Below are 26,205 nucleotides of genomic sequence, written 5' to 3'. Positions count from 1 at the left end.
AGTAATTAGGAGAGTTTTTGATTTGTATTAATTTGTTATTGATATGGTATTAGATTTTAGCTTTGCTCATCTCAAGTGAGGAGGGGCTGTGTAAGAGTTTTAGTACTATGTTATACTTGAGCTCTCTTCGATGAGCTTTGACTATTTATTGCATTACCTAATTGTAAACCACGTGAGTTTAAGGAAGGCAGTATAGAAGTGTAAATAGCATAAGCATGCACTCCATGGAACACCAACTATATCTTTTACTCCGAAACATGATAAGATCAACTCTATATTGCCATCCATGTATTCCATGCTACACCAATTGTATCTTCTTACTCCGGAATGGCGAATGCCATAACGGAATATTGTAAGCCACATTGAGCCTGCAAATAGGTGGGAAAATGTGGGATACAAATGCAATAAATAAATAAGCATAATATAATCTTAAAGGCTGGAAAGTTGCGTAGGTGAATGCTGCTTGGATCCGGTTCCTCTAGTTGAAACCTAAAATAATAGAAAGCTACAAGATACTATTTTCTGCCAGCTCATATTAATAAGATTTTATTTTGATTTGCTTAAAATCAGACTTTGGAGAGAATTCATTGAGTGTTAAAGTAAGGTTTACTGTGTCTCATTCTATATTCTATCAGATGGTTATAGTGCCACCTACTGAGGTGAGAACAACCTGGAAGCTCTTTTAAACTTCTGCCTTCTTCTTCTCTAGTAAGCCAATTCCTTCCCAGCCCCAGTTCAAGGCACTTTGTATAGCGGTCTTCAACTAGGAATCATTTTTATGACATTAATTCATTACAAAGTTTCTCATCTTTATCATTCTGCAATGAGATACACACAGAGTTGGTCCAGTCTAGTGTGAGACCAACAGGAATGAGTTTTTTTTTTGTTACATTTTGTACCCCGCGCTTTCCCACTCATGGCAGGCTCAATGCAGCTTACATGGGGCAATGGAGGGTTAAGTGACTTGCCCAGAGTCACAAGGAGCTGCCTGTGCCTGAAATGGGAATTGAACTCAGTTCCTCAATTCCCCAGGACCAAAGTCCACCACCCTAACCACTAATAACTTGCTATTCATCTGCATCTTACCAGACTGTAACAGATAGGGATGAATGTGGTGTTCCTGTCTTGGGAGGGTTAATCATAGCCTGTTGATGCTCATGACAATTCAGTAATGGTTAGTGAATGTATGCAGATGTCAGTCATTAATACCTATAACTCTGCCTGAGCAGTTGCCATAGCTCTGGTAAGAGGAGCCTTTATAAATACTGGAATCTAATAATTTCCTATATACTGTTTTAACCCATTTGGGGATAGAAATCTTGGAAGTAAGTTTACCTTTCTTATTTGGTCCATAAAACACTAACTGTTTAGTCTTAGAAAACAAGGATATTTCTCTGCAAGTAGAGCTTCAGGCTTATGTTAACATTGAAACTGTATGTCTTTTTTAACTCCTGATGAACCAATATCCCAGAATAGGTGAAACCACAACAAATAACTTATAATAAATAAGTACTATAATTTTTTTAGGATCATCATCACAGAGGCTATTCAGTTCCCATGGGTACATTCAGTACATCAGAATCATGCCTTCTAAATGGATCATCATAAGTCCTATAGTCCTTTTTTTTTTTTTTTTCTTCATTTTTTTCAAAATATTTCATTCAGACTTTTTCAATATTATAGTTCACTTGGGGGGAAAAACATGAATAAAAGCAACATGCTTATCTTGTAGTCATAGGCTTCGCTACACAGATGCAAGAGGGTGCAAATACATCCTCAAAAATCTTCATTGCACTCTCTTTGCACCCCGGGGAAAGCTGCATACAAAAGCCCCAAGTTCATGGTCCTATCTGAATGGTTCAAGTAGGTCGGGGGATGCTGGGCTTTGGTGTGTGGTCGGGCAGCAGCAATCCCCCAATTTTTGCTTCCCGTGCCGGCTCCGCGGTTCTATATGGTGAGACTACTGCAAGAGGTTGCAACCGCCATTTTGATTCTCGGAACCAGCACAGGCAGCAGCGACTGGGGATCGGTGCTGCATCAGGGGCAGGGAGGGAGAAGGGGGAAAGACTGAAGAATAGGAGGGAAGGGAGAAGGGGAAGGCTGCATTTGAATAGAAGGGAAGGGAGAGGGGGAAAGGCTGCACTTGGTTACGAAGGGATGGAATGAAAGGGAAAGGAAATGATGAAAGGCTGTATGTGAAGGGAAGAGGGGAGACAGGCTGCACATGAAAAGGGAAGAGGGAAAGCTAGCTAGATTTGAGAAGGAGGCAGAAAAATTGAAGAAAGTTGAATGTGAAAGATCATTGTCAAACAGACATAAGGCAGGAAGTAAAGAAGAAAGATCATTGTCAAACAGACATAAGGCAGGAAAGTAAAGAAGAAAGGAGATGAGAAAAGAAATAACAAGTGAAATGGAAAGGAGGCCCTGGAAACAGAGGTAAGAGCACAGACAGAGGAAAGCAGAACCAGAGATTAGGAACAAGATGTTTAGAATAATAAAATCACCAGACAACAAAGGTAGGAAAAATGATTTTATTTTCACTTTAGTGACTGAATTATGTTGGTGTTGAAAGATTACATCTGTCTGCTTTATTTTGTACTGAACAGGAGGGCATGCATTTCTTTCTGTTTCTCTGTTGTTGCGTGACCTGCAGAGTCTGGTATCTCTGCTTTCAGTTTTTCCCTCCATTTCAGGTCTTATCTGCATGTTTTCTGTGGTTCCCTATTTTGTAGCAGGTGAGAGTCATGTTCTGCATCTGCAACTGAGGTGAAGGATTCTTCTGATGTGTGGTGTCTGTGTAGGATTATGTAACAGTCCATCTCGTTCCAGTTTCACAGTAGCAGGTTATTTTGGTGCTCTAGGGCCTGTCTTCATAGGTGGGTTAGGGCTATTATGGTTTGGTAAGTTTTCTTTATAGATTTTGAGTACCTTTTTGCAGGGATATGTGTTATTTTTCAAAGTGTCTGGTTTGTTTGAAAAATAAAAATGCTCAGGGCTAGTGGGGTCTCCACTTCTGGTAGAGTAGTGCTGGGCACACCCAGTCAGTTGGGTTTTCGTGATATCCACAATGAAGATATATGAGAGAGTTTTTCATATAATACCTCCTTGGTATACAGACCTATCTCATGCATCTTCATTGTAGATGTCCCGAAAACCCGACTGGCTGGGTGTGCCCCAAGGACTGGGTTGAAAAGCACTGTGGTAGTCACCATGCAAACAAAATCTTATGTACGTTAAACAAAGTATCTGTCAGAGGAAAGAGTGTGTGCTGTTCTGTGTGGCCAGTTTTAAGGGGGTTAGCTTCATTGTTGGGGAATATGTGATACAGAATTGGAGCTTCAAGGTTTATATTGAGATTTTGACCAATCATGTAGAGAATCCAAACTTCACGCCCACATAGAAGAATTTGTCAAATGATGCTATCAATTATATAATGATGATTTTACTGAGTAGTTTAAACAGGCTGGGGGGGGGGGGGGAGGGAGGGTTTATTTTATGTATAGAAGATTGCTAATTTAAAAGTGGAGGGGGGAAGGGGGTTATTTGTGGAAATGACGCTTTGACTTGCCCCCCTTCCCTTCCCCACATACCTAGCTTGCCCCCTGTTGCCACCCCAAATATTTATGTCTAGAGACGCCACTGCTTATAGTGGAGCAAAGGGAGCACCAATACTGTTATGTTGAGTGCTGGCTCTGCTTCAGGGTGTAATTTCTGCAAACTTGACTGGAAAAAGAAAAATCTTGTTAGCTGTTACACAATAATAACCATGTATAAAAATGCTTTACTATACTATCGCATACTTGCAATCATCTTCCAATTAATTTTTATTGACCGCTCCACAGTAGAGAAAAAATGGTGTCATTCCTAAAATACAAACTCTCTGTATGAATTAGACAGTCAATATCAGTGATGTCAGCAACTGGGCACCAATGATAACAAATAAGCCCATTTAACCGTTTCATTTAGATCCCTTTGCTACACAGTTTTGAGTTTGTGTATCCAGTACTGTTCACACTATGTAAACTGCTGAACTCGGTTACCTCCTAAGTGTGGAGATGGAACTCAATCAATAATCTGACATTTGATATCCATTCAATAGCTAACCAGTCAACGGTATGTGAGTCTTACTTCATGGTGTATATCATCCTCTGTCCGTGTTCTCTGATTTATGTGGGAAGGACCTAGAAGAAAATGTGACTTTGTGTAAATGAGCATAAAAGCTGGATTCATTCTCGCCATGACACAACCCCCTTGTTTCTCATTGATTGACACGAAGCCAGAAACTCTTGGATGGATATCAAATGGTGGATTATTGATTGGGTTCCCTCTCCACATTTGGAGAGTTCAGCAGTTTACATATCACTAACGGTATTGGAAAGGGAATGGGACTTGATATACCGCCTTTCTGTGGTTTTTTCAACTACTTTGAAAGCGGTTAACATAGTATATACAGGTTACTTATTTGTACCTTGGGCAATAGAGGGTTAAGTGACTTGCCCAGAGTCACAAGGAGATGCAGTGGGAATCAAACTCAGTTCCCCAGCATCAAAGTCCGCTGCACTAACCACTAGGCTACTCCTCCGCTCAATCTTAAAACTGTGTAGCCAAGGGATTTAAATGAAATGGTTAAGTGGGCTTCTTTGTTGTGATTGGTGCTCAGTTGCTGATGTCATTGCTATTGATTGGCTAATTCAAACTGAGAGTCTGTATTTCAGGAATGACATCATTTTCTGTCTCTGTTGCAGAGTTGTTGGGTCTTTGTTTCCATGTTTAGTTTAATCTCATCTCAGCAGGCTGTACAGTACTCATATAGTTAATTCTGGTATGAAACTAACAAATTAATTATCAGTTAAAGTAATCTGTTACTCAGCTAACATGTAGGGTAACCCTGCTATACATATTCCAATCCATGTAAACAGTATGTTCAGATTAGTACTACCTACTTGGCAAGGTTAGAAGAAAAGATATATTATAAAGAAGGAATGATTCTGTGTCCCAAAGACATGGTTTAACACACAAAGCCATCATTACTTGAATGGATTCTCTTTTGAATAAAATGTAATTTTATTGAGAATTGGGTGTATCTCTATTAGTTCTTTTGTCTTGTTTCTTATGAAGTCTCTTGCCATGAAAAATGTTCTTAATGGTAACCCACTATACTAGTTCCTATACAGGCTGTTAAGCTTCCAGAGATAAATGCCAAAATCAAAACTGTATGTGTGTTTCCTAGTATCTGATCACTGCATTCATGGATTTGTGGAAATAAAGATCAACAAACAAGTTGTAGGGAATACATTTTACTGGACTAAACTTTGATAAGTTTTTGACAGCTCTGTTCCCTTTATTAGACTTTGATCTTATGAAAGGAACATAGGTATTGGAAGCCAGATGAGGACAATTTTCAAAAGCCAATTACCTGTGAAAACTGGCTAACAGTTAGTCATCTCTTGACTCAGAAATAATATGTGTAGGAATGAATATAGATGTATCTGTATTTGGGACAGGTGTTCTGAAACGTGTGTTTGGGACTGGGGAGGGGAATGATGATGCACCTTGTTTAAAAATTTAAATCTATAAATGTTTTCATGGCCAAAGGTATCCCTAGAAAAAGCATGTGAAATTCTATGCAGGTACTTTTTCTTGGGCAATTTTGGAAGGGAAAGTATGTTTATATTCTCCCTTTAAGAAGTGTGAGCAGATTTGAAAATTGCTCTAAATATTAAGAGTGCAATTTTCAAAAGGATTTTGGTAGGTCACTGGATATCTAGCTATGGAAAAAGTCTCTGAAAATTCCTTTCCCTGCCTCTACCCCATGTGGGTAAAAATGTGCATGCTGTTGGGGGGGGGGGGGGGGGGGGAGTGTCTGTTCATGCATACATGCCTTTTTTTCCCTTTTCATTTTTAGTGGGCTTTTACACTAATTAGTCCAATAAAAATATATGACCTACAATTTGTATGAAACAAAGTAGTTTTTACATATTACTTTGGGACTTTGATTTTGCTTTGTCTTAAAATGCAAAACTCTCTCGTTCGTTTGTCCTCTCTGTCCTTCTTATGTATTCTCCCAGAGGGGATATGACTGGCAGCTTGAACATGCTTACTCTGGACAGAGTAAACAGTTTGATTAAAAATGGGTCCGTCCCATCTCCTTCATATGGTCACGCCTACTCTAGAAGGAAAGGGAGACAGGGTTGTTTAATTGTACTGCTTTGGATTTATTTCAGGGAGAAAAAGTAAACTATGACAAATTTCGGAACTGGCTGCTGCAGAATAAAAATGCTTTTACTTTCTCTCGCTGGCTACTGTCTGGAGGAGTGTATGTTACTCTCACTGATGACAGCGATACACCCACCTTCTACCAAACTTTGGCTGGGGTTACACATTGTAAGTGAATGTTAATGTCTGTTTCATGCATGCTGTTTGCAAGGCTTTAGTTAATTTTGCTTTATCATACATTATAGATAAATTTTGTTCATCTAGATTTTGGTGCAAGAAGGACCAGTTCTCCAAGGACAAGCAGCATGATCCACAGAATGAATGGGTGACATCATCTATTGGTGCCTACATGGAGTGTTTCCACAGTTTGGAAAATCTTGAATGGCTATTATAGGCACATTCTGGTCTTCCCATGTAGCCACTTCTTACACAGGCTTTCTCCGTCAGGGTTTTGTCTGTGGAGATGCTGGGCATGTTTCCCAGTGCCAACTGCTCATTAATTTTTCTCAATTGACAAACAGGATGAATTAACTGTGCAAATGGGTGATGTCATCTAATGGCACTATCAGAATTAAAATTAAAAAAAACAAAAGTGTTCTGAACATGTGTAGGACTTATTACAAGGATATTAAATTTTTTTTTCATATTTTGAGCATATTTTAAAAATTATTTCTTCTTTGTCACTAAGGGGTCCTTTTATAAAACTGTGGTAAAAAGTGGCCTGCGGTAGTGTGGGTGCATCTTTAGGGCACACGCTAGGCCACTTCTTACCACGGCTAGGAAAAGGCCATTTTTTAATGGGCCTGGAAATGGGTGTGTGCAAAAAATTAAAACTAGTGTGTGCCTATTTACGGCCTGAGCCCCTTACCACCAGCCATTGACTTAGCTGCAGATTACCGCTGAGAATGCCCCCGTGGTAGAAAATAGAAAACTATTTTCTACTGTGGGATTCAGCATGTGCCAAACCCGGAATTACTGCCTGGCACACACACTACCCTGGTAGTAGTGCTGATTTGGCACGTGCTACCCATGCGTTAGCCCTCCTGCGGCTTTGTAAAAGGGCTCCTAAATTATTTCATTTTCTCTTACACGTTCCCTTTGACCCCTTTCCAGTATTAAAAAAAAAAAAAAAATCCGTCTATCAATAGTTTGACCCAGTTAGCCAGTTCTTTTACATGACTTGAAGCATTAAGAAATGTACTTCTGGGTGGAAAATGGCTTTCACAGACACCCACCACAGATGTTACCACTGGCTAGATGCAGACTACATCATTTGTAATTGTTCACATTGTGCCAGGATGTTCGAAGTTATAAGATGAAAGCTTTTCAGTAGTCACAATCAGACTAACTTCAGCCACTGCTCAAGAGAAAATGAAACCTATTCAGTTCCAGTACACGGTAATAGGAAGTGAAACTCAACTTATGAAACTGATTCTTCCTCAAAAGTCTCTGGGAAGAGATACCCCTCAGGAGACATTGTTGAAAATATGAGCAGGCTTTAAAAAAGAGGATGTTAGATTCTGAAATGTTGTGGGGCTTGATGAAAGGATCTTTAGCGCAAGAGACAGTTGTATAGCACTTGCTGTCAGTGCAGCAGGCTTAGTCACCCACAGTGTTTAGAAGAAGTCAATGTTGAAAGGCTCTGCCTAAAAATCGATAGTGCTCCAGGGATGGTAGGCACAGATGAATTTTGTGGAGAAACTGCGTGAAGTAACCTTAGCAAAGAAGCCTTCAGTATAGAAGACTGAACAGCAGCTCGACACACAGGAAAGTATGGTGTAGATGCTGCTGACTCTGAGAGATCCTGTTCTGCAACAATGCACAGAACAGAAATCTATTTAGCCCAGACTAGCTCTGAATGGAAGTAGTCGGAACAGATGATATACAGTATGAAGTTGCAGGTCCTTTCTTCAGAGGTGGTTGACTTTTTTCCTGGGCCCTTCTTAGGGTATGTAGGGCTAGTGTTTCAGGGGAAATTCTTCTGGGAAACTGCGAACTACTTTCACAAAGGGTCCTCTACCCTCATGAAGGAGCATTTTAGAAAGGACGCACAAGCCTGCTTAGAGATGTGCAAGTTAGGACGTCTACACTTAGCAGACCCTTTTCTAAAATACTTGCCTAATGTAGATCCCCCTTCTAGAATACATGCTTGTATGGACATCTCATTTTACTGAAGCATCTAGTAAGAAAGTAAACACCGACCAACCTGTCAGACATGTTAGGTTTGGCACTGCCACATCTGGGTAGGGACTTCATAGCACAGACGTAGCTGTACCAATCACTGCACATCTGTGGCATCACTTCTCAATCATACCACCCCCAATCATATCTTCAAACTGCCCCAACATCCCTCCATCATAACTTCAAGACCCATCACCTGGGGGTGGCTGTGGGATCCTAGGGAGGGTGTCTTGAAGATGTGTACATGGGGTGGGGTGGGTGGGGTTGTGGTGTGGTGGGGCTGGTAGCATAGCTTCATCGATCAACATCTCTGTGAGTGCAGCTGCACTATTGCCTATCCTCTGATAGCTAGAGCACGGTACTGACCTCATACACTGTGTCTCAGCCACAGACAGTGCTTTTTGGCACCCTGAACATACCCGGGAGCAGGTCTAAATCTGGATGTTGATGTCTGGAGTAGTAGATGTGCCATTTCCTTCTATAATGGGAAATGGGGTGCCTATGTTTTTGTCCCGTCCTAATCCTACCCAAACCATGCTCCTTGCTAGTTGGATGTTCGTCGGTTTTAAACATTCATAATCCAGCTTTGTGAAAAAGGAATTTGGACATCCATGAAACATGGATGTCTAGTTGGCAGTTATGGATGTCTGAAGCATGAATAGTGCTGAAATGAGCACCATAGCTTCCCTGGCATGGGGACAAGAGACTACACGTAACTCCTTCTCATTTTGAGTTACATCTGAAATGCTAGTTAGTAGTAGTAGTAGTAGTAGTAGTAGATAGTCAAGATGAAAAGAATCCTGTGTTGCTAGACCTGCTATAGTAGGAGACTATTTATCAGTATGGATCAAGGCTTTTCTTCCTTTTCAGGCTTTAAGCTTTCTGAACATTCGTTGGTTAGACAGGACAGTCAACTGGACACCCCTCTGAACTTTTTACCCCAGTTGCCCATAAATACCTTACTGCTAGATGATAATACACATCTCAAGTTCATAAAACAAATGGCTAAGGAAGTTCCCTTTACATTGCAAGAAGGTGAAGAGCCAAGGGCAGATGTTGTCAATCTGATGCAGAGAACTAACCAAGACATGAATTCTAACTGAAAACCAGGATACTTAAAAGGCATGGGGAAGGGGTTGATGTATACCATACTGTTCCTGCAATACCAAAGTTAAAATTGTGAAGACTGTGCCACAAATATGACATGCACCACTCAGTTTCAGTAGTACAAGAGCGCTGAAGAATGGCTAAGTAGCATTGCAAACAAAGAAGCCAGTAAGGCTCACTTTCTAGCTGCCCACAATAGGAAAAATTCTATCAGACTTGGCTAAAGCTATGTGTGCTGAAACTGGATTCTGGGAAGTTTGGTATTGGTAGAATGAAGCAAGAAGATATCACCCCTTGTTTGAAAGCCAATAGGATTATATAGACAAGGGATTCCCAACATCATTCCTGTTGTTGTAGTTCACTGTATCTAGGACTTCTTGTTTTAAGTTTTAACTGATATTGCACTATATCAAGCACACCCCCCCCCCCGCCACCATGAAAATGTGTTTGAATAAACAGTGGAAAAACTCTGCTTCTGTAGTACTGCAGTTCCTCTTATCTATCTTTGCAGAACTCAAGACTAACAGAATTTGTTAGCAAAATACCTTTCTTCTTTATCATATGGATATTAGCCATTAGATAGAACAGTAAGGACTTGACTTTCCCAACCAGACTAATTCTCAACAGCTTCAAATATTTATCTTAACATCCTATCCTGTGAGTAATACTAGTTCTGGAGTAGTTGTCGAGCAAAATGTAAACAGGCATGTTAGGAAAGAGTTCTTGGAGAGTCAAAGAATGCATTGCAACATTGGGGAATCTCCATCAAAGAGGCCTAGGGTAGCATCAACACATGTTTTTGATGTGAGCTAAGGCCCCCTTTTACCACAGCTGTTCTTTAAAGGAAATTGCTTTATCTGCAGAAAATACTTTATAAAATGAGCTATTTTGTTGTATTATGCTTTGCATATTATGTTGCTCCTTTTGTTCAGTATTGTATATATTTGTGAAATAACATTTCATTATCCCTGTCTTTTCTGAATTTGATTTTTTGTGATAACAAAAGGGGATTTTGGAACCTACACGGCTAATCTAAAATTCCAAGTGCAGTTTAATCCACATCCTTGTACTTTGTTATCCTCTTAGCTTCTGGGTCACTGTACATCACCTTAAACAGATCTGTAGTCTGAGGAGATTCTCTGCCTTGGATACTCAACTGTTAACATGAAGGCGACAGGCAATTGAATTTCAGAGGTAGTACTTCATTCTTTCGTCTGTTTTGGTGCGTGGAACTGTAGCTGGAAGTTAGTGGGAATTTGGTTCTGGGGATAAGAGATGTAGGCAATGGGGAGTTAGTGTTTGGAAGATGGTATGCCGTTTATGCTGTGAGCCGGTGAGAATTACACCTAGAGGTGGGTAAAAGCTTTTGCCAGTACTTTTCTACTTTAAAACACATTCACACCTTCCTTTTTAGTCTAGAAGGATAAATATTTCATGCATAGTAAACATCAGGTAAAACAGTGGGTGTGGGGAAAGCCAACGTTAATTTGAATATGCTCCTTGACAATGAATATTTCATGCATTTCCTCTTGAGTCATTGATCACTGTTTTTCTCAGTACTAGTGGTGTACAAGGTGCAAGAGCAGATGTTCTCTTCCAAGAATATGTAGAATACTTGTTCCAAGAATACTTGTGTTTGTGATGTTTTGTATATAAAGAACAGGAATACATTGGAACAAGGATGAAACTATTTCAGATTAGCAAACTGAAGCTGGGGTGTTCCTGCAGTTACAATTTTTTTTTCACTGAATGTGGTCTTTTTTTTCCACTTTTTCTTTCCATTTTATAAATTGAAAGGAAATTGTGGTGTTCTGCGAGGCATTTAGCAGACTTTATATTTGATAAAGCGTATAATTTTCTACCTGGACCATTTTTAAGCATCTGTAGATGAGTGCTTTTTAAAAACATTTAATTGCAAGATGACAGGAAAATAATTTTAGAGTTTAAAACACACATTTATAAACTTTCCAGATGCAGTGTTGTGTGGCATTTTAAAAAATCCACTTAAAAGATATTAAAACATAAATAATCTGTACTAGAGCAATGAGTTTGACTCATCCATTTTGCTCTTGGTGTTACATAGTTGAGAGGAAAGGATCTAATTAAATTTACTAGGATTTGACACAAAAAAAGGAGAGTGAAGTGCAGCTGCAGTCTTAGCATAATTCAACTGCTGATGGATTGCAAACTTCTCTAGTTAGTGAGTCTGTAAAGCTATCACCAATACAATGAAAAATGCACACTACAATGATCTGATTACTTTGGTCCTCTAAGTTGTAACATTCCTTATTTTCCTTTCTGAAGACAATCCAGGCAGTGTACACTCTTATGCGTATCAAATTAATTGCTTTGGATCTCCTCCTACCAGGGCAGGTTGTATAGAAGCTACTTCTCACAAAAACAGCAGCATGTTAATGACCAGGAATTGTCAAGTTACACAGAAAGTCCTAATATGTCAAATAGTGATGTAAATGTTTTATAATAAAAGTGCATTGTTCATTTTAATATAGGTCAGTGGAGGCTATCTGAGCAGTTAACATAGTAAAAAAATACATAATGCAGGGAGAGCAAACATGGGAGGAAACATCAGGAGTCTTAGGTTACATAGAGGGGCATTTTCGATATGACGTCTAAGTCCGACTTTGGACGTTTTGCACAAAACGTCCAAATCTGAACAGGAAAGAAGGTAATTTTCAAAAAAGAAAAATGTCTATCTTTTTTCTTTTCAAAAATACTGTTTCAAACAAGGTTTTGTGCTTTGGACATTTTAGTTTTGGTCCATTTTTGGAACAAAAATAAGTTCAAAATATAGAAAATCAAACCATTGAGATGTAGGAGGAGCCAGTATTTTTAGCAGATTGGTCCCCCAGACATCCCAGGAGAGCAGTGGGGCACTCTAGAGGGCACTTCTGTGTACGTCATAAAGATTTTCCCAGGTACACATCTCACCTTTGCTCCCTTATCTTGTCCCCTGAGCTCTCCAAAACCCATCCAAAACCTACTGCCCCCCACTGTACACCACTACAATAGCCCTTATGGGTGAAGGGGGCAGCCATATGTGGATATAGTAGGGTTTTGGTGACTTTGTGAGGGGTCACAGTTTGTACCACAAGTGTGACGGATAAAGGGAGATAGGAACCCGAATCCCCCACTCCATAGTGCACTGTACTGACCACTACACTACTCCAGGGACATGCATTCTGCTCTAATAGACCTGGCTATAACATCTGGTGCTGTCATAGAAACTGGTAAGTCATATTTTTATTCTCATTTTTTGGGGGTGGGAGGGGATCAGTGACCATGGGGAGGGTCATCCCTGATTCCCTCCAGTGGTTATCTGGTCATTTAGGGCACCTTTTTGTACCTTATTCATTATAAAAACAGGTGTAGCTCAAAACATTTTAGTTTCAGTTTTGTTTTGTTCCTTTATGGCTGAAAAACGGCTAAGTCTTAGGAACACCCAAATCCCGCCCTTAATATGCCCCTGACACGCCCCCTTGAAATTTGGACACACTCAGATGAACAGTATAGAAAAACATCAGAAAAATAGGATTTGAAAATACTGATTTGGATGTTTTTATGAGAAAAATGTCCAAATGCTGCTTTTATGCCACTTCTTAGATGTTTTTCTCTTTCGAAATTGAGCCCTATAGTAGTATTAACGAACTGAAAAGTAAAAAAACAACAACAAAAAACCACAAAACATTGAATTTAACTTAATCAAATAAAGAGACTCATGTTGGGAAGGCATAACAGGACAATATATACAGACAGGGCCATAGCAAAGCTTGTGAGTGAAGTGGCAGTCACATAGGAGGGAAGCAGAAAAGATACTTTTTGGTATATGTCTAAGCATCAGAAGCAACTTCCTTTGTTTAAGCACTAGGCTGCTTATGAAAAGCCTCTTGGCTATATTAGTTATTGCAGAATGTAGTTAAAACAGAAATTATAGTAGTTGGTTGCTTGCATAGGTGTGACTTTCTGCCCAAGATTATGCTTTCAACTAGGAGATTACCTTTGTTTAGCTGGCTGGAAGCTTAGGATTCCTTATTGACTCTCATTAAGTTGCAAATCAGTACAGTTCAAGATGTCTTTTTTAGACTGTAGCTTTTGAGCAAACTGAAGCCTATGCTGTTTGAAAATTTTCAATCTATTTTGTAATGTATGATATATTTCATATACAGACTCAAGACAATTTGCTGCATAATATCATTCATGAGATGTACAAGTTTATATGTACACAAACACAAAACATACATGAATTCTGTACACATTAATTAGCTATACCTATCCTAAAACTGGATACTTAATAGAAGCGATTATGTCATTGTATGTGCCTGTTATAAAAAACATTGTGGGATACTCTAGAGCAGTGCTTCTCAACCCTTTCCTGGAGGTACACCTTGCCAGGAAGGTTTTCAGGATCACTCTAATGAAAAGATCTGCATGTACTAGTTCTCTTCAGTAAGCAGATTTCTTGTGCATGTTCATTGTGGTAATCTTGGAAACCAACTGGCTAGGTGTGAGAAGCATTGCTCTAGAGGTATACATGGCACAAAAGGAGAAAGATTCTGAAGTGCAATGAACCAAGCACAGTAGGTAAGAATCAGAATGGACCCAAGAATGGATTTATTAGAAGACCTAACATGGGCCGTATTTTGGCAATATGCCTGCATCAGGGGTCAGTTAATGTGTGTTCCAGCTCATACATATTCATTGAAATTGGTGAGTAATGCAATCCAACATAAGTAACATCAGTACGGCAAACATTCCTTGTTTCGTCACAAGTTTAAAAACCTAGAGGTATATGTGGGCAGCAGTAGTGCTTATCTGTGGGGAATTCAGAGTAGTGCCAGCAAAGCAGCTTTGAAAGTGTGAAAATAAAAACCCTTTACTTGGCAGTACATTTTGAATTCATAGGTGTTGACTATTACTGCTTGCTGCGTGGACTTTTGAAAGATTGCACAGTACACACAGAGCAGTTTTGTTTTTCTTTTTAATGAGAATATATCCTGCAGTGCATTTGGCTGCCATGCTTGATCTGCTGGAGACCATACTACTTGTTCAGCTATCCAGGAGTGAGAGCACCACCTAGAGTGTGTTTAGATGTCCATGCTAAAACAGTTTGTTCGACATCACCTAGCTGGTTTGAAGGTAGACTTAAGAGAATTAGTCTTTGGTTCATGGCTGAAATGACTAGTTAAACAGCTGAGCTGGTTTGGGTCAAAGGAGGTGGCTCACCGCAGGGATCCCATGCTATCTTGCATTGTTCCTTTGTTTTAAATCTGTTGTTGTTTTGTCAGTTTACTTTAACTTGTCTTCCTTAATTAATTATTGACTCTCCAGCAAAACCCAGGAGGCTGCTTGCAGCTGTGCTCTGATCTTGAACTGTCATGTGGGTTTCTGGGTTCTGCCTTTAATTGCCATTGTCTCTCATGCATGTTTGCTGTTTAGAGTCCTTTTGTATGGACAGATAAGCCATGGTCCCCTTGAGAATATTCATAATTAAAATAATTTATGTTTCTATCATTACTGTTTTTTTAACATAATGTTTCGACAAAGTAATAAGCATAATCACTATGATACAGTGCACTGGGCATTTGAAGTCCATTAAAGAAGGGATTTTTAAAAAAGCAAATCGTTTGGTCTGCAGTAACTACTTTTATTCAAATATTATAGTGCTGAGATATTGTTACTAAACTGAAAGAAGTTTTTGCACTGTAGCACTACAGCGTCACAATGTAAGTGATGTGTAGTGTTTGTAACATTACTAAGGGCCAGGTGCACTAAACTTAACGAGCCATTAACGAGCAAGTAGTAAACCCTGGCATGCACTAAAGGCTTCTCCCAGCCATTTTCCGATCACAGTAGCAGCTAACGAAAATGGAATGCAGATGAGCAAATTAGTATTATAACTAGTAAAAAAAAAAAAAAGCCCGTTTCGGACTGAAATGAAACGGGCGCTAGCAAGATAGTTACCTTCTGCCATTAATGTTTGTAAGGGAAGTGTTAGGAGGAATGTGCTATGATGGTAAGGAGATGCAATACTTGTTTAATTTGTAAATGATGTGTTCCCATGTTGTAACACCAGGGGCGGTCATTGTGACAGACTGTTTGTGTGTTTGTGAGAGTGTGTGTAAGACAGAGAGACAGACTGTGTGAGTCCGAGAGTGAGTGTGTGGGGATTGAAAGAGTGTGTGTGTGTGTGATACAGACTGTGTGTTTGTGTAACAGAGAGATATAGAGAGTGTGTGTGTGGAACTGATTTCTTTGACCCCTTCTTCCTTTGCTGTAATTCCGTCTGTTGTGACAGTGTGTGTGCCGGACCACAGGGGCGGTCATAGAGACAGTGTGGAACTAAGTTCTATGACCCCCTCCTTCCCTTGCTCTCCTTCCGTCTGATGTGAGAGAGTGTGTGTGCAGGACCACAGGGGCAGTCATTGTGACAGTGTTTGTGTGAGTCCGAGAGTGAGTGTGTGTGATAGTGAGACAGAGGGATTGAAAGTGTGTGTGTGTGTATGATAGAGCCTGTGTGTTTGTGTGTCTGAGAGATACAGAGAGTGTGTGTGGTGAAGTGATTTCCATGACCCCCCTCCTTCCCTTGCTCTCCTTATGTCTGTGTTGCAGGCCCCGCCCCCCTCCCTCCCTCCCTCTTCGGTCCTACTTGAAGACAGAGATTATTGTATATAGCGATGTTGCCCTGCCTACCTTTGTTTCGTGTTTGTTTGCATTGGCCAGCACAGTGTTAACTGTGGAGGGAGGGTGTGCATGGCTTTCGTTCATTTATTTATTTATTTTCGCGAACGCCAGCTGATTTGAAAATGAGGAGGGAGTCTGTTCAGCACTTCACTGACGGCACCGGTTTTTCTCTTTTCTTCTGATGGAAAGGGCAGCTGAGCGTTTTCTTTGCAGGTAGGCTTTTCACCGCTTCACTGCCGGTGTTCCGGGGGGGGGGGGAGGGGTTCAGCGCTTCACCCACTGCTTCTATTTTCCATTTTTTTCTATGGTTTCCTGTTTTCTTTGAGTCTGTGTGGAGGGCGGAGCAATGACGAAGATACGAACAGAGGGCTCCGATGTCAGGAGGGCTCTGAGGGCGTGGCTTTGAGAGTGATTGGTCCGATTCCTGTGGAGGGCGGAGCTATTACGAAGGCGATGAACACTTCAGGGCTTCAGGCTTCACTGCAACGCTGGCGGCTTCAGAACATTGGATGTGCTTTTTATTGTATAGGATAGGATGTGTAGAAACCGTATTGTAATGAGATGCACTACCATTTTCCGATTCCCTTACTGTGGAAACCCCTAATGGGAGGTCTGCACCTCTCATTGGGGCTGCTGTGAGGGAATCGGAAAGAAAAAAAAGCATCCAAGTGCTCATCAGGGACGTCTAACACGAGCTGGACGTCTTCCTGCAGCTTTTGTTACGGGCGTCCTTCTTGGACGTGTTTTTCTTATATGCAATTAGGAAGGACTTCTCTGAAGGAAAAAAAAAAAGGACATCCCTGTTTTTCTTACCTGCCTGAACTGACCACAAGGACAGTTCTCTCAACAGTCCCCTCCAAGGTTGTTTTCAGCTTGTGCCCCCCCCCCCCCCAAAGATCGGAACGTGCGAGGACGTCCAAATCAAAACTTTTTGGATGTTCCTCCCTCCAGGTCTCTCTCAGCCAATCCCAGCGCGTTTAGCAGATACTGGTAACAGCTAAACGCGCTGGGATTGGCTGAGAGAGACCTGGAAGGAGGGATGTCCAAAAAATTTTGATTTGGACGTCCTCGCATGTCCCCGTTCCTGGGGGGGGGGGGGGGGGGGGGTGCAAGCTGAAAACAACCTCGGAGGGGACTGTTGAGAGAACTGTGCTTGTGGTCAGTTCAGGCAGGTAAGAAAAACAGGGACGTCCTTTTCTTTTTTTCTTCAGAGAAGTCCTTCTCCTGATACTTTTTGGATGTCCCTCCCTCCAGGGAGCTAAACGCGCTGGGATTGGCTGAGAGAGACCTGGAGGGAGGGACGTCCAAAAAGTTTTGATTTGGAGGTCCTCACACGTTCCAATCCTGTGTGTGTGTGTGGGGGGGGGGGGGGGGGGGGGGGGGAGCTGAAAACATTGCAGATAGGAAAAACATGTCCAAGAAGGACGCCCATCACAAAAGATGCAGGAAGACCTTCAGCTCCTGTTAGAGTTCCCTGACAGCACGTGGATGTTTTTTTTCTTCACAGAAGTCCTTCCTAATTGCCTGATGTAAGCCTGCCTTTAACATGCAAAGCAGTAAACAATAGAAATGTTACACAAGCAAAGAGCAGTAGCACTTAAATTAACTGGGGCTCTTTTCAGCACTGTTTCTCTTCTGAGGTTCAGGCTGCTGACAGGTTTCCTGCTCCTCAGGGACAGCCTTTTTTTTTTTTTTTTTTTTGAGTGAAGGACATCCATAAAGGACGTCCTTGGCGTGTGCAGAGCACCAGCATAACGCTTGGCTGCTCTGTGCATGCTCTACTGGCCGACTGTTTACCAATGGAATAGAGAATGCAAGTGAGCTACAACGAGCAGCTCATTTGCATTCCTTTTTCTAGATGCATACCCGTTCCTTTCCGATTTGCCAAGGGAATCGGTAAGGGAAGGGCTTTAACGATTTTTTAGTGCATCTGGCTATCAGGGACAAAATTTATTATTCAAGGTTGTGATTATATTCGGTGTCACATTCATGAATGTTTTAAAAAATATATTCCCGTCTCCTAAAACATAGTTTCCTAATTTAGGTGGGTACAAGTATTCATTGTTTATAACACTTTTTAAAAATTATTTTAAAAGATGTGTAGAATCTGTTTCTTCAAATTCCTGCTGCTGATTGAAGTGTGGTGATCTTAGTTGTGCACTGCACATTATAGCACATGCTTCTTGGACCTTGGAAGCTGATCACACTGATGTTAATATGATTAGATTATTGCTGGAAGTGATCTGATTATAACCGAATTTATGAGATCACGTGATGCATCTTGTATAATTATAGTACAGCAAGAGACCCTCACTGGATCCACCGGAAGGGTGGGAAGGCCAGATTTTAGGACTCAGGCTGTAAAAATACCAGCTAGGTTTAAAAATCTATGACTGGCTGCGCAAGGACTTGCTTTTCCTGTAAGTTAATATGTGTCCCCGCTTGGGATCCATCCACTGGAATAGTGATGGGTCAATTTACATACCTTTAACAGCTAAAATAACTGAAGAAGTACTGACTAGGCCAAATAACAAGTACATGATTTAATATTTCAGAATCTGTAAAAAGCAGGTCTGAACAATGAGTCCTGACACAAACTGGTACAACTGTCACTTTAAATCAGATGAACAAAATGGAGTCTATTAGTTTTGTATAGAAGGCTACAGAGGTTATACAGAGTTCTTAAGATGGTGTGAAAAGTATTGCGACACAGACAGATGTGGAACTGTTATCTCAACGCTTCCCAAAACATGCTGATAAGACTGTGTGGGAAAGTATCATCTCAGAAATCGAGAGCTAGGTACCTCACCATAGACTTCTATGGAGAGTTTGTGTATAAAAGAGGGGACAATTTGCCATAGCTTTGGTATCCGCCCCAACGCTTATCTCAGACGGCGAAGCTCTGTCCGGTTGTACCCAGAATCTATCTGCTGAATGTACCTGATTAAAGTCTGATGTCTGTATTTGTATCAACTTGAAGACTTGTCTTTGGGTAAGAAATAAAATGTATCTATCTATTTAAACCTATCTCTGTCTTTATTCTATCTTCTCTTTACCTTACATTTAGCTTACAGGGCAAATCACATACACTCACTCTCTGGAGAAACTTAGACAGAATTTTAATAGGCATTATCTGGGAACATAAATGGCCCAGAGTATACCTAGATCCAGGAAGACAGAAAGCAGTAGTTATGGGAATTAGATTTCGATTACAGCCCCTAATGCAAACCCAGAGCAGACCTCCTTGTGATTGGGTGACAATGGAGGTTGGAGAAACCATACAGAACCTGTTATGTAAAATAGGTATCTTTAGTCCCCCGTGTGATCTGGAGTCAGAAAGAGGTCCAAGAGGGGGAAATTAAAACAATCTTTAGGGACAGACACGTTCCGGTCCCTCTCTGAGGTCCCGCTCTTCAAACCACCCACACATGGCAAAATTGAGTGCCTGATTATTCAGATCCCACCCCATTATCATTGGAATTATATGGACAAATTTCTACTGAAAATCAGGGGAGAAATGGGTGGGAAAAACGTTTTAAAAATACAGAGACCGGATGCGGAACAATGAGGACAAGATGGTGTTATCGGAAGCATCGGAGACCCCTGTGTTTTTCTGAGCATCATTTAGCTCAACTTGCTGTTGCGGTGGAAAAGGCACTGGACCCATGATTGGGATGGCTATCAGGGCAACTCACTAACATGGAATCCTTGCTGGGAGAAACTAACCGACGAACCGGAGAGCTCGAGCAAAGGGTCTCCATATTGGATGACTCCACGGCTACTATTTCAAAGACTCTGGTAGATTTAGAGAAGCACATGTGTAGGCAAGCAGATCATCTTGATGACCTTGAGAACCGCTCCCGTCGGGGCAACCTGTGGATTAATGGGGCTGCTTGAGACGATACAAGAATGTAATTTGGGGCCCTGTTGGAACGCTGGCTGGTAGCGGCATTTTCTCTCTCTGATAGCACAGAATCACTATGCTTGGAGAGATCACACCATTTTGGACGCTATCGAGATGGCCAACAGAAACCAAGAGTGGTAATTGTGAAAGTTCACAATTACATGCATAAAATTCAAATTCTGAGGGGTTTCAGATTAAAGAGGGGCTCACTAAAATATGAAGGCACATCAGTTCGCCATATCAAGGTTTCTTGGTGGCCCTCCAGGAGCGTCGCCACAAGTATTCAGCCGTCTGCACAGCCTGCCAGGCCAAAGGAATAAAATTTATGTTGCTCTATCCAGCGCTTTGTAAACTGCACATCAAAGATCAATGGCGTTGTTTCAACACCTCTGGCAATTGGGTTCATTTTCAAAACAGAAAAACATCTAAAAAGTGGCATAAAGCAGTATTTTCAAAACCTATTTTTAGACGTTTTTCTATGAAGTCTGTCAGAAGTGCGTCCAAATCTCAAGGGGGTGTATCAGTGGCGTGTTCAGGCTGGGACTTGGGCGTTTCCAAGACGTAGCCATTTTTCAGCCATAATGGAACAAAACAAAACCGTCCAGGACTAAAACTAAGATATTTTGAGTTAGACCTGTTTTTATAACGAATAAAGCATTAAAAGGTGCTTAAATAACCAGATGACCTCCCATTATTCCCTCAGTGGTCACTAACCCCCTCCCACCCCAAAAAATGTGATTAAAAACATTACGTGCCAGCCTCAGATGTTATACTCGAGTCCGTTACAATAGCATGCAGGTCCCTTCTTTGAACCTTTTCTCATTCTGCTGTGTCTTTTTTTTTTGAGAAATGCCAACCAGAATTGCAGGCAATGCTCAAGGTGTGGTTGTACCATGGAGTGATACAGAGGCATTATAATATTCTTTACCTATTTTTTTTTTACCCCTTTCCTAATAATTCTTAGCATTCCATTTGCTAAGCTGAGCAGAAGATTTCAACTTACTGTTCATGATGACATGTAGATCTTTTTCTTGGATGGCGACTCCTAAAGTGGAATCTAACATCAAGTAACTATGATTTGGATTATTCTTCCCAATGTGCATCACTTTGCACTTGTCCACATTAAATTTCATCTGCCAGTCTTCTGATTTCCTAAGGTCTTCCTGTAATTTCTCAGTGTCTGCATACATTTTAATAGCTTTGAATAGTTTTGTCATCTGCAAATTTAATCATTATACTCATTCCCATTTCCAAAACATTTATAAATATGTTAAATAGCACTGGTCTAGGTACAGATCCCTCTGGCACTCCGCTATTCACCGTCCTCTGTTGAGAGAAATGGCCAGTAACTGTAGCAGAAGGCTTTACAGTTGTGTTAATTTTTGCATGTAATAGTGCAAAATTTACCATCTTTTAGTAAAGGGACCACATAGAAACAGAGAAAATGGCGACAGGTAAAGACCATGCATCTCACCTAGTCTGCCTGTGTATGCCAACTACTAAGGTCTGCAGTCCTAACTTGTCCCATGCTTTCTTCAAGTTGGGTACTGTCCATTTCCACACCTCTACTAGGAAGATGTTCACACATTCACCACCCTTTCCCTAAAGAGAGAGTTTCTTAGATTACTCCTATATTGCTTGTCAATTAAGAGAGACCACCTGTGCATTCACATTATGGGTATATTTAAATGTCGGTATCATTTCTTCCCTCTCTTGCCTTTTTTAGATCTCTGTCACCATTTCCTTTGCGATGACCGCTGAACATTTTAGTAGCTGCCCTCTAGACTGACCCCATCCTGTTTATATCGTTTTGAAGGTGTAATCTCCCAAACTGCACCCAATATTCCAAATTAAGTCTCATCAGAGACTTATGCAGAGATATTTTCAACTCCTTTTTCCTGCTTGGCCATTCCTTTCACTCTGCACCCAACCTTTCATCGGGCTTTTGCCGTTCCCTTTTCTACCTGTTCGGCTACGTTAATATTGACAGATAACAATCACCTACTATGCTATCAAACACACTCCCCATTTGCAAGAACTAGGTCCAAGATCAGCTCTCTCCACAGGGCCAGAACCTTTGCCAGAACAGTTCTCCCTGTAGAGAATCCAGGATCTCTGTACTTCTAGATGACGCCACAGCCAGGTTGTCTAAATTAACATCTGGCAAATTGAAATCACCTATCAGTAGCATGTCCCCTTTTATAGCAATATTGTGAGTGTCTCATTAATTAAATCTCATTTTTTTCTACCAGTGAAGAAGGTCTGTATATCACACCAATGTAAATAGATGTTGCATTTTTTTTCTAGGTTACCACACAGTACTATATCCTTACTTCATAAGCCCTACAGTTCTGTTGCTTTAATAATCATAATAATAATAATCATAATATATATATATATATATATATATATATATTTTTTTTTTTTTACATACAGGACAACTTCCCCCTTTTCTTCCTACCTGTCTTTCCTGAATAGATTTTAACCCAGTATAACTATATCCCAGTTATGGTTTTCCATGTACCACATCTCCATGGTTGCCACTAAATCTAAGGCAGCCTCTTCTATTATAGCTTCAAGATCCAGAACTTTATTTCCTATATTATGTTTTCCATATGTTGCCCTTTTTTCTCCTTTTCCAGAGTCCTTCATAGTCATGAGTGTATGGAACAGGTAAAGACTGGACTTAGGAAAGAAGATGTATCCGAGGACAAGCAGGCTGCTTGTTCTCACATGTGAGTCGACATCCGCGTTGTCCCAGGAATCGGCATTTTGCAAGCAAAACATAAAAATAGTTTTACCAGAGTCTTCTGGCGCACGTGCGCGCGGACTGATGTCCTGCTCGTCGCCTGAGCGCGTTCCCTCAGTTTTCTTTTTTCCGCGTTGAGGTGCAGTAGGTTTTTATCTCCATTCCTCTCAGGCCCAGGAAAACAGTCTTTGCAAATTTTTCGCTATTTGTTCTTTTATTTTTTTTATTTCACTTTTTGTCAGTTTTCACAAAAAGAAAATCCGTAGTGTCTTCACTTTTTAAAGTTTCCTTTGTTTTTCGGAGTGGTTGGGTTATTCCCTTATTTTTTGTGCCCTTTTTTCTTTTAACAGGCACAATCGTGTCTTTTGATTTCGCCAAAGCCGTTTATCCTTCCATGTCATTGAAGACACCCAGCGGCTTCAAATGTTGTACTAAGTGCAACTGGACCATCTCAGGTACTGATACCCACGCCAGGTGTATCCAGTACCTTGGGCCCGAGCATAACCCAGCTGCTTGTAGTCTCTGTCTTCGTATGAAGAAACGGACCCAAGCGTCTCGAGACGCCCAACAAGAAAAGCTTTTTGGGGCTCGGTCTGGTCCTTTGACATCGGTATCGAGGGAAGCATCGACGTCGGGAGCGGAGGTACTGGCTGCTGAAAGACCAATTCGCACTGGGAGCAGTGAGGCATCGAGTGGGTCTCCACCTGCCTCGAGGCCTCCTGTTTTGCAGGCCCCCGGGACCGACCTTCATTGGACCTGGCCCCGAGGAGGTGTGAGGATTCTGCGTCCTCATCGGTACCAAGGAGTCTCGATGATGGGCGTCGAGCAAAGGTGCACCGTCATCATTCTCCTTTGACACACGGTGTCAGGAGCTTTGGTACATCAAGGGAATCGGCACTCGAGAAGCGTTGGTGCCGAGATGATTGCTCCCCCTCTATTCAGGAGGTGCCGATGCGTCAGTCTTCTGGCAGCCTGGTACCTGCTCCCGATCCTCGACAGATTCTGCCACCGGCTTCTTTACCGACCCCGCAGCCTTGTCTGATGGCGGCTCTGACGAGCGCATCAGGGCCCTGCTTCCAGAGCTTCTGGAAGGATTGCTGCGCCAGTCTGCTTTGGTGTCAGGGGTGTTTGCGCCTTTCGTACCGTCTGCTGCAGTGGAATCTGGCCCTTCCCCTGTGGTGAGGTCCTCGACGTCGATGCCGTCTGCCACCCAGGTTGACTCCCCTTCGACGTCGGTGGAGGAAGCTTAACTGGCGTCCAGGTGGACGTTGCTCCTTGGCGTCGAGACAGGCTCAGTTTTGAACTGCTCTGAGGGATGTCTTGTCCGATACTGAAGATGAGTGTTTGTGGGAGGAAGAGGAAGATCCCAGGTACTTTTCTTTGGACGAGTCCTATGGGATTCCCTCTGAACCTTCCCCTCCCCCAGAGAGGAGACTTTCTCCACCGGAGAGTCTACCTCCTTTGTCCAGGAAATGGCTGCGCCTATTACCTTCCCTATGGAGGTTGAGGATGAACCCAGGGCTGAGGTGCTCGAGGTCCTGGATTATCCTTCTCTGCTTAGAGAGGCTGCAATGGCTCCTTTGCATAATGTACTGAAGGAAGTCCTTATGCAAAACTGGTCGTTCCCTCTGTCTAATCCCGTGATCCCAAAAAAAGCTGAATCCCAATATTGGATCCACGGTGAACCTGGATTGATGAGGTCTCAGCTACCTCACAATTCCATGATGGTGGACTCTGCCCTCAAAAGAGCCAAGAGCTCTAGGGACTATGCCTTGGTGCCCCCAGGCAGAGAATCTAGGACCTTGGATTTTTTTGGGAGGAAGACGTATCAGGCCGCTATGCTCGCTGCCAAGATCCCAGACATACCAGCTCTTCACGAGCATCCACTTGCGGAACTCGGTGAGGCAACTGTCTAGCTTGGTTGATGCACTCACTGTGGAGCAGGCCAGGTGGTCAGGCAGCAGAAGGCGAAAATTCCTGGCCAGGGGTACGTTCAACACTTTTGATGTAGCATCCAGGATTGCTGCTCAAGGTATAGTGATGCGCAGACTCTCATGGCTGCATGTCTCTGACCTGGATCATTCGGTCCAGCAGCGGGGGACATCTATGAGGATTTTTGGAGGGAAGAGGAATGCTCACTATTCCTATGCTAGGCATAGGTACACTCCTGCTTCTCGGCAGCCTGCCCAGGGTCAGTCCCAGCGCGCTCGTTCTCGTCAACAGCGTGCGCCTAAAGCCACTGTGGCTCCCCAGTAAAAGCAAGGGACGGGCTTTTGACTGGCTCCAGTTCACCATAGCCTCAGTAAACGTGTCTCTGCCGGACGACTTGCTGGTTGGGGGGAGGTTATTGTTTTTTCACCAGAGGTGGCCTCTTATAACCTCCGACCGGTGGGTTCTTCAAATTGTCCAGTTAGGATACACCCTCAATCTGGAATCCAAGCCTCCAAATTGCCCACCGGGAGCTCAGTCCTACAGCTCCCAGCACAAGCAGGTACTTGCAGAGGAACTCTCCACCCTTCTACAGGCCCAAGCGGTCAAACCCGTTCCACCAGGGGAAGAAGGGCTGGGATTCTATTCCAGGTACTTCCTTGTGCAAAAGAAAACGGGGGATGCGTCCCATCCTAGACCTGAAGGCCCTGAACAAATTTCTTATCCGAGAAAAGTTCAGGATGGTTTTACTAGGCACCCGTCTTCCCATGATTCAGGAAAATGATTGGCTATGCTCTAAAGGATGCTTACACACAAATCTCAATACTTCCAGCTGACAGGAGGTAGCTTCGATTTCAGCTGGGAACACAGCACTTTCAGTACCGTGTACTGCCTTTCGGCCTGGTGTCTGCGCCCAGAGTGTTTACAAAATGCCTAGCTGTAGTCGCAACGTTGCTACGCAGACTGGGAGTGTATGTGTTTCCTTATCTCGACGATTGGCTGGTGAAGAGCACCTCAAAGGAAGGTGCTCTGGAGTCCATGCGAATGACTATTCAGGTGCTGGAGCTACTGGGGTTCGTCATAAATTATTCTGTTTCATCTCACCCCAGTCCAAAAATTGGAATTCATTGGAGCTCTGCTCAACACTCAGACAGCTCGAGCTTATCTCCCCGAGGCAAGGGCAGACAACCTTCTGTCCTTGGTATCCATGGTTCAAGCGTCTCAGCAGGTCACGGCTCAGCAGATGTTGAGACTTCTGGGACACATGGCCTCCACAGTTCATGTAACGCCCATGGCACGTCTACATATGAGATCAGCTTAATGGACCCTAGCTTCCCAGTGGTTTCAAGCTGCGGGGGATCTAGAGGATGTAATTCAACTGTCCACCAACTTTCGGAATTCTCTTCAGTGGTGGACGATT

At 42.2% G+C, this 26,205-nt stretch overlaps 1 protein-coding gene across 2 annotated transcripts in view; it reads left to right on the top strand.

Moving 5' to 3' along the window:
- The window catches only part of USP32 (ubiquitin specific peptidase 32), a 389,293-nt gene that overhangs the window by 152,774 nt on the left and 210,314 nt on the right, over positions 1-26,205 (top strand). For both annotated transcript variants that reach the window (XM_030222074.1, XM_030222073.1), the window contains exon 5: positions 6,225-6,384. In XM_030222074.1, the coding sequence (XP_030077934.1) occupies positions 6,225-6,384 (160 nt within the window). The remainder of the gene's footprint in view (positions 1-6,224; positions 6,385-26,205) is intronic.

Source organism: Microcaecilia unicolor, chromosome 13 (genome assembly GCF_901765095.1).
Source record: "Microcaecilia unicolor chromosome 13, aMicUni1.1, whole genome shotgun sequence".
NCBI lineage: Eukaryota > Metazoa > Chordata > Amphibia > Gymnophiona > Siphonopidae > Microcaecilia > Microcaecilia unicolor.
Note: the sequence above shows the minus strand (reverse complement) of the source record. Positions and strands in the feature narration are given on the sequence as shown.